Raw genomic sequence first — 9,298 nt, forward strand, 5'->3', positions numbered from 1 at the left:
GAATATGTACAGTCTATGGTCATGTAAATGGTGATCTTTCCGATGCGTAACCAGATCCTATTGAAAATGCCGCCTACGTCACGCCTACCTTTCAAGTACTAAGGTTCAGGCGGAAGCAACTCAACCGGTCCCATGGTGTAATGGTTAGCACTCTGGACTTTGAATCCAGCGATCCGAGTTCAAATCTCGGTGGGACCTCACCTACTTTTGGCCACTTCCTTCCTTTTTTACCACATCTATGTTCATATTTATCACACTCTTTTCTATCGCAAAGGATGTTTTCTTGTTTTTTTCTTTAAAATTTTTTTCACAAATAATTGAATTTTTTTAATGGCTTTTTAATCATATTGTTTTGGCACATTCCATATAAAACTGCAGCCTTTGGTTTCAATTATTTCAGAATTTAATTCAAAATTTTTTATATGTAATATTTTTTCACAATAGTCTTTAGAGAATGATCATATGATTTTGTGAGGGATCATGCTATTTTTCTAGCTTTACAATAAATTGTTTGTATAGTGATTCTCGTTTTAGAAAGTTAACCTTTAGATTTTTCTCTCCCCACAGTTGTTTGCGGATGTGGCCTTCAGTCGACAGGTTTTGTCCCTGACAGTCAGGTGTAACTTCCGCAGTGACGGCTGTGACTGGAAGGGGGAGCTTCGAGACTTACAGGTAAGTTTTACTTGGCCAGGTGTTTAAAAATTAAGGGCTCCCAGAGCGATTTCAGGCAGTAAAACTGGATTTTCAAAGTCAAATTTCTGGTCATGTAAGTTGAATCAACCCTATCCCATAGCATATTGATATCTGTGAGGCAAAAATGCAATGTCGCTGACAGAAAACGGCTGCTTGTTTGCTGAGGGTCTGCATGGGGGGGGGGGGTCCCGACAATGCTCTACGCTAGATTTTGAGAGCTGGCAAGGTATCATAAAAGGGGGTGAAGTCTGCCATCTCTGATTGCCATGTTTATGTTTTCCACCAGGAGCATCTGGAGTCCTGTACATACAGAGACATGGTCCACATGGCCTGTGGTCAGGCAGGAGGGAAGAAAGCACGGAAGGAGGAGGCCGTCAGTAAGATCAAGAAATGTAAACACTGCACCAAGGAGGTTCCATCTAGAGAAATGGTGGTATGTAGACATTTGTTTGTTTCTTTGTTTTCTTCACCTTTAAAAAAATTCTTTCATTGATATATATATATAAGTGCTATCTTAGGCCACAGCAAGTAATTTTGAACAAAAAACAAGAAATTTGGTTGGTCTCTAACAGTGGACAACATGTCTCTGCTCGGCATACTTCAATTTGTTTGATTATTTGTTTGTTTATTTATTTGCACAACAAGGAGACTCATTGCATTGTAACGTTTGACACAGCTTCATCACGAGAGCTGCCTCGCTGTGCCGGTGAACTGTCCCAACAGCTGTGGACTGAAGGACGTCCCCCGCAGTCAGCTGCCGCAGCACCTGGATCCCGTACGCGGGAACTGTCCGCAGTCTGTCCTACCCTGTCCCTTCAAGCCTGCGGGCTGCACTTTTCAGGTAAGGCAGCAGAACTTTTTTTTGCTTATTTGTTTCAGTGTTGTTTCATACTCCAATTGGCTGGCAGGCTGCTTTTATTGAGGTCATGAGAGAAGAGGTCAAGTCGTTGAAATAATATTTTCAAATAATATTTCATATATAGCTTAATCAATTTTGTAGGTCATACTTAGGTATATTTATCTTAAATGTTTTTTTCGAAAGTCATTCTAACTAAAAAATCAAACTAGTTCTGATTAGCTGTTACACCTACAGGATTAAAAAAATGAAATTTGTAACACCTGTATTTGAAACTTTTTCTCTCTCATTTTTGTGACCTACCACGTTAGTACCAGTCAGAAAATAATAAATGATTTTATCAGCAATTATGGCATGTTGTGTTTTTGTCTAAATAACAGCTGTTACAAATGGCCACAAAATCAGCCACGGTGCACAACATGTTTCACATTTGTTAGGTGCAACAGATGTGACCATTATAATGTCACTGCTGTTGTGGTATTTGTCCATGGAAAGACCATCACATGTCTTTTCTATCAGTCTTTCACCATAGGCTGTTCTAGTCATCATTAGGTTAATTACAAGAATTCAGTGTGTCCTTCTGTTGTCTTCAGGCCAAACGCCCAGAGATGAACAAACACCTGAAAGTCTTGCCACAGTACCACCTCGGACTCCTGTGCCAGAAGATCAACGACATCCACCAGACTCTTGCCAAACACGAGGGACAGATGCGGGCGCAAGCCGCCAAAGTCGCCGAGCAGAACGAGCGAATCCAGAACCAGAACGCTCTCCTCACGAGTCAGCACCAGCGCGTGAAGTCGCAGAACGGGAAGCTGGAAAGCCTGACGGTGAAAGTTTGCAACCAGAGCGAAAAGATTGAACTCCTGCAGACAGAGCTGTTGAGGAAAGAAGCCATCATTGCTGAACAGATGAAGAAGATAAAGGAACTGGAAGTCACGAGCTACGACGGCACGCTACTCTGGAGAATAAACAACTTCAGCCAGAGGCACCAAGAGGCGGCCAACAAGCAGGTTCCGTCCATATACAGCCCGCCGTTCTACACCAGCAGATTCGGGTACAAGATGTGTATCCAGATCTTTGCCAATGGCGGCGGCGAGACGCGGGGTACGCACATGTCCATCTACTTCCACATCCTGAAGCACCGCTATGACAGCGTACTCCAGTGGCCGTTTCCCCACAACATCACGTTCACGCTGCTGGACCAATCAGACGACTCCAACAAGGCCGAGCACATCTCGCACACCCTGGTTCCCGACGCCACCGCGCCCAACTACCAGAGACCGACCAGTAGCATGAGCGAGGGACGAGGGTTCCACAAGTTCGTGTCGTTGGAAAAGCTCTGGAGTCGCAGCTACACAAAAGATGACAACTTGTTCATCAAAGTCAAAGTCCACTGTTAGACACCTCTCAACATTCAAACAAGCTGGGACAAAAACAAGATTGCTATATTCAAACCTATGCTAAATCCCTAGTCTAAAACGTTCCTTACAAGATTGAATTGGACTTTTGCTGACATGAGAACTTCATTGGACCTTACATTGCCTTTACCAGTCAATCAAAATGCCTCCAGTTGAATATGTTAAGGATCATGTAACGTTACATGTATTAGTAAGTAACTTTTGTGTTGTTATGTAGATGTAGCAACATGATCATCATGTGGCCATGTGACAATATCACATGGAAATTCTGTAGTTTAGCCTGAAAAAAATCGCTGTTTTTCCGAGTGGATCTACTAGTAAAATTACTAACCTTTGCATAGAATGACTGGGATCCATTCTATGACTATGAGATCTGCTTCGTAGATAAAATTGGGCACAAGAATATTGACATTTTTACACAGTTGTACAAAAGAGAGACTAAAGTCAGTTTGCCAGGAATTCTATGGTAGTTGTGAATGTAGTCCAATTGTACAGTATGAGCTGTTGTAAAATTACTGTTGTTGTGATATATTCTATCTTTCAAGTAAAGAACATGTTTCTGGAATGCTCTTCACAAATTATGGGGAGGCATGTCATATACTGGAAGAGCTGGACTCTTAAGTTGCAGTTTTAAAAATGCAGCAAAGTTGTTAAGTTTCCGTTTACAGAAGTGCCTATCAATTAACCTTTTAACATTTGTTTTAGGAGAATTGTTGCTTGCCTTTGTATTTATCCTTACTGTATTTGTAAGGATGTATGTTTTCAAATCAAAGGCATTGTTTTATTTTCGTTATGGCCAAGTAGTGACAGTGAAAACTTCCTATGCAAAACTAGTGGCATCTTAAAAGACCAAAATACTAGACAAGCTAGTGCTTCAAGAATTTTGTTTGATTTAAGTAACTTTCTTACAAAATGACTGTTTTTTTGTAGTTGTTGTTGTTCATATTAACTGTTGCAGTTGCCACTCGATAACATTACCTCATGGCTGTAATAGTTGTCTCTTTATTGAGGATAAGGGATAGTCTGAATTTTGTACATAATTGTTACACTGAATGTAGGACTTATTCTAACAAGCAAGATAAATATGAATGTAGTTACTGTTATGTACATAATTTATAGAAGGCAGGATATTCCTGTTTGGATAATAAAGAAGAATTTTTAGTAAAGATGAAGTTTCTATTTTTTTTCTTTGCGGGGATGGTTATTCCAATGATTTCAGGTAACAGTTAACGGGGGGTGCCCTAATTCCGTGCTATGTTCCATGCAAACGCACAGACCTTTGGTAATAGATTATATGACCAAAAACCCGCGCAACATGAGATATAATATTGACAGATAAAGATCACAACGATTAAAGCTGCACAGCTGTGTATTTCACTTGAGTGTAGCGGCTTGCACCCAAGCGTAATGGTTCACGAAACGCACGGGAGTTTTTTGGTCATTTTGTTCATTGGAACGTTCTATCGCAACAGGGGTGCCCTAATTCCGACCTAGTGTTTAACACAGGTCGATCTGAGAAGAGAGTTTAGAAATAATAATACACAAATTATGACTAAAACAATCTACAAATGTTTTCTGTCCCAAAGAAGTCCTCTTTTTACGATTACGCGACTTGCTCCAAAGTGGCTGTTTGAAAAGCAAAACCCGCATTTTTGACACGCTCGTCAACCCCCGAAAAAGCGTCGAATTCACACAGATTTTTCACTCGTCTGTTGTCGGAGTGTAGGAACTAAAACAAACTTTGTGATATTGCCGATATCAACACAAAAACATAGTCCATTCTTGTGATTATTTTTAGGCACGTGCTCCCATGCATAACGCCGCAACAAGGATTTTTCAAACTAGTTCGGTATTAGGGATGGGTCGGAATTAGGGCACCCCCCGTTAATCATCACATATCCTAGGACGTAAGTCTCTATTTTAATTCATCAACATAATTTATCATCGCGAAGAATGGTGATAGTCAAAAGTGAGGGATGGTGTAAATCATGATTGGCTGTTACTTTCAATGATTTTGGGAGTATTCATACAGACGGTCTCACAGCGACGACTGTTGCCTTAATCAGTACTGCAGAAGAGTGTGCGCCCTCTATACTGCAGTGCTATTTTGCGTGCTAGGTGTCGCTGTGAGACCGTGTACAGAGGATAGCAGGATACATGTACTACTTGGTAGTCGAATCTGGGGCGTTGTAAATTATGACGACCGTTATTGCTGTCCATCACATATCTGCCCCATGTATGATGCCAGATTTTGAAGGTTAACAAATTTCGAAACTGCAGGAAGATTCCGTGTTCCATTTGGGTATAATTAGCCGCCTAGAGAGACGTCAAATCTGGCCAAATCCGGTCAAATGCACAATCGGTCATTATCGATGTACCTCAGGAACCTCGCCCTGCAACTTTACTGGTTCGCGTTAAATATGCAGCAAGAGGCCGTGAAGATTTACACAAACAAGGCGGCATAACAGCAGTCAGATTCTTGTTTGGCCCTTCGTGTTCACCGGCCGAAAGCTCGACAATGATTGACACGAAAAGGCGAACCATGAAATTTTACCCGAGGGTCTTTTGTACTCCTGGAATGTAACAATAGTACTTATTCGTAAATTCCGACACAGCGAGGCATGCGGGTCTGTGGCGCAACGGATAACGCGTCTGACTACGGATCAGAAGATTCCAGGTTCGAATCCTGGCAGACTCGATATTTTCTTTTTTCTTGTCGCAATTTTCTTTTTACGGTGAGACAGAAGAAGCTTTTTGTATTTTCAAGATAATTACCCGAACAGACATTTGCCTTTCACATGTAAATCTGCGCCAACTCCCAAAGGGAAATTCCTCACTGTTCTACTGTATGTGGCGCTGTGCTGAAGCGCCCTCTAGCGATCAATTTTCCTCAGAACTGTCGTGGACGAAATCTTACGGTAAAAAATGTTCAAAGATACACATTTCTGAGCGTCGGCGCCACTTTCGAAAAAGAAACAAACAACAACTTGCAATCCTTCAAAATATCAGCTGACGCACCCTAACACCAGGCATACCCTGACCAAGCAGATGTTAGGAGGGAAATTTTCACGCCTTTATCTGACCAAGGACATGTCTCTGATCTGACTGACTGATGTCCCTAGACCAGATCTAGAAGCTCAGAATCCTAGAAGGACATGAAGGGACACACTCGACTGACTTTCGCATGAGAGCAATCACCTATCATAACAACATCCCCCACAAACTTGCCCTGAGTCAGAAATATGAAGTTTGACGGAGAAATGAGCCGGAAGAGCTGAAGTTAACGTGACACTTTCTATTTTTGACTGTAGTTGCGGAGGTGTATGTTCCGCCGTCTTTGCAGTCGGCTAATAGTATTTCCTGTTCTCTTTTGTATACTGTGTAAAAAGTGTCTACTATGTTCTGTAAACAATCAAATTCAGTTATTGCTACGACCAAGGAGCTTTCATGTGTCCCTATGTTCTTTTTAAAAGTAACTCACTTCAGTCATGAAATACCGAACGTTGAGAAGGCATTCAATGCAATTTCAGGGCGGCAAAACTGGATTTTCCGTCAATTTTCTGGTCAGTCTTATCCCGTGGCATACTGATATCTGTGAGACAAAAATGCAATGTCACTGACGGAATTTTTTTCCGCCCTGAAATTGCATTGGATGTTCGTATAAACGCTCGTTATTTGATGAGTCCCTTTTTTCCATTCAGCGAGAATCTAAGGTATTATCGTTATAATAATAATAATAATAATAATAATAACAACCATCTCTTCCCGGATGTTACTTAACATTTTATGAGTGCATGGGAAGAAGGGGAAAGCCTTTTAGTGACATCACGAATGACTCAAGTGAAATCTGAAGATGCAGCTTCTTGGAAGTCTTCCTTTCGACAGACGAGAATTGTTTGTGTGGTTTTGGTGCGGAAAGAAGGAAGCTCGATGGCCCTCGATGTGCGCACTGTGCCATGAAATGTTCTTAGCGCCAAGTTAGTCATGTGTAAAACCGTGTCTAACCACAAGATGTTGAGTGTTATAATGGTATTGCCAAACACAATAATGTCATTGCTATGATTCCCAATTTTACATACATGGCAGCGTTTATTGAATATGAGAAATAAAAAACCCGAATATCTGTCAAAATATCTGAACGGAGCGATCTTTTTCTTCATGGAACCGCCTGAATGGAGCCGGATCTAGGCTATTTTTACACGTTTTGCCATGGTTCAACATAACGTGTCTATTTTTATCTTTGAAGATTGAACAATCACCTGGACTGATCATAAGGTTATCAGAAAATGATGGGATATCCGGATACAGTATTAACAGAAATATGACTGGAACTTTACCAGGAACAATGTCAATACGAATGTTTTGAGAGAGATGTTCAGGTAACAATAGTCTTTTGGATGTCCCTTATGAGACATTCTTTCCATTTCCTGCGTGAACTTAGCCGGAAGAAGTGTGACCCAACACCTGATGACGTAGACAACACGTGAAGAGCGCGGAGGGAGGGTGTCCGCTACATGGAACACCTACATGGTGAACCAGCTTATACGTTTCGTCCCGTTATAGCAGCACATTCGCGTACTAACCTTGATAACGTCTGTAATTCATATTCTACGAACATTAAGTCTTACTGAGATCCTATTGATATCTATATAATCATAGAAAAATGAATTGTGTGGCCTAAATTGTAATGTGACTTGAAAATGTTGTCTTATTTTCAATCTTGAACACCACGGAATTATGACACGAATGTGGGGCTAGCTTCTATGAACTGGCTTATTACCAGTCGGAACGGCCAGGTAAAAATGGCGATAGGTCTGGACTACTAGCACTAGCAGTTGTGTAATCCTCGTATTTTAACCCTTTTCCACGGCAACCCAACACATCAAGGCTCGGGAAATTTTCATCAAGATCCAAAGAAAAGGCCTGGGCTACCCAAGTGACACGAAACCCGGAGAAACCGTAAGTGTGGCAGTCGGAATTTTTTTTCTCGCCCGACTTGTATCCGTCGTTAGCCTAGCCCTGCCCCACCAACAGGCTTACAATTTTACATATGCAGGAGTGTCTTCAAGAAAACGACGATTTTCTTGAGGAAAATACGACTCCAGTCTTGGTTGTAAGGTTCAGATACCTCCGTAAGTATATGTGTAACATATTCTGAGAGAGATCAACCATCTGTGAGGGGTTGATACTTGTATTTTTGGGCGATTTGTGCGAGTTTTTGAGGGCGAAATTTTGTGTTTTGCACAGGATACGTCTTCAGTGTGGGTGGGTATGTATGAGGCACAGTGCCGGGTACTCTCCTTCCGTCTGCTCCCCATTTAATTATACCCACGTCTGGAAGATTCCTTCCCCTAATTTTCTTTTCTTAAGGATTAAGATCACTCTAAGATCAAGCGTCTTTGCGGTCTTGTAGAGAATTCCTTTTCAAACACATGTGGTGAAATTCTTACAAGATTTAGCTTGGGACCTCATGTTTGTGGGGGGCTAGGGGTGGGCAAAGCATATCTCAAGCAGATGTTGGGATGAAAAATTGACATTTAAGTAACATCTGCTTGGAGATTAGGTAGAATGGCTCACATTGGATGTCTTTAGCTAACGGTGTTGTATTCGTTAAGATCCCCTGTATCCTAGACCTTTAAACTGTTTAGACTGTCCACATTGATTGTGTATACTATTTAGAAACTTGGCCCCCGGTTCACAGTCAATTTTCGACCCGCTGCTCTAAATTATTACTTGGGTCACTTCTTGTTACCAGACGATATATAACAAATGTTCAGCGAGACAAAATATCCTCAAAACAGTTTTCATCTTGTAGTTCCGGAAAGAAGTGCGTCAGAGACGGATATTTACAAGTTTCGCTGAATATCAGACCAAGCTTGACCAATTGATAATGTTGGCCATTTTCCCGAGTAAAGGCATTTTCCCCTGCATTCTTCTACATTGTTGCTTTCACGCCTCATTTTAGACTCTGTTTTGTGCAAAACTCTGTGTCTCAAAAGACGTCCCCAGTTTTGTATCTGGGATCAGGATCAGTTTGGCCGCACACCGCATTCCTACTATAATTAACCCTCACAATTTGATTACATGTTGAAGACCTGGGACTGCCCAAGGTGCTATTTTGGTTGACATTTGTCGGGAGAATTGAACTTATGGACGGGTGACGTCCCTTTAACAAAATGGCCCCCCTCGGTGAGTGCTGTCTATGTACTAAATAGTGAGTCCTAGTAACACCAGTGCTGGCCGTACCAGTTGTGTTTATGTATGCTCCACACACGATTCATTGGCTTCAGTGGGGAGGATCAACCCAATGTGTGTAATCCTGGCATTGGTA

The 9,298-nt window shown here is 41.6% G+C and overlaps 2 protein-coding genes and 2 non-coding genes across 11 annotated transcripts in view; all 4 read left to right on the plus strand.

Annotated features, from left to right (window-relative positions):
- LOC109462308 (TNF receptor-associated factor 2-like) overlaps window positions 1–2,949 on the plus strand; it is a 3,949-nt gene extending 1,000 nt beyond the window's left edge. Inside the window, exons 2-5 of the mRNA XM_019758838.1 lie at window positions 568–672; window positions 980–1,126; window positions 1,370–1,534; window positions 2,143–2,949. Of these exons, the coding sequence (XP_019614397.1) occupies window positions 568–672; window positions 980–1,126; window positions 1,370–1,534; window positions 2,143–2,949 (1,224 nt within the window). The remainder of the gene's footprint in view (window positions 1–567; window positions 673–979; window positions 1,127–1,369; window positions 1,535–2,142) is intronic.
- Trnaq-uug lies at window positions 127–198 on the plus strand. The gene has a single exon. It is a non-coding gene; the product is annotated as a tRNA-Gln (tRNA).
- Window positions 2,950–5,592: 2,643 nt separating the features above from the next.
- Trnar-acg lies at window positions 5,593–5,665 on the plus strand. The gene has a single exon. It is a non-coding gene; the product is annotated as a tRNA-Arg (tRNA).
- Window positions 5,666–7,722: 2,057 nt separating this feature from the next.
- LOC109462328 (rho GTPase-activating protein 5-like) overlaps window positions 7,723–9,298 on the plus strand; it is a 50,515-nt gene continuing 48,939 nt past the window's right edge. For all 8 annotated transcript variants that reach the window (XM_019758860.1, XM_019758859.1, XM_019758861.1 and 5 more), the window contains exon 1: window positions 7,723–7,926. The gene's annotated coding sequence lies outside the window, so the exon portion shown is untranslated. The remainder of the gene's footprint in view (window positions 7,927–9,298) is intronic.

This window comes from Branchiostoma belcheri, unplaced genomic scaffold (genome assembly GCF_001625305.1).
Source record: "Branchiostoma belcheri isolate BF01 breed outbred unplaced genomic scaffold, Haploidv18h27 scaffold115, whole genome shotgun sequence".
Lineage (NCBI taxonomy): Eukaryota > Metazoa > Chordata > Leptocardii > Amphioxiformes > Branchiostomatidae > Branchiostoma > Branchiostoma belcheri.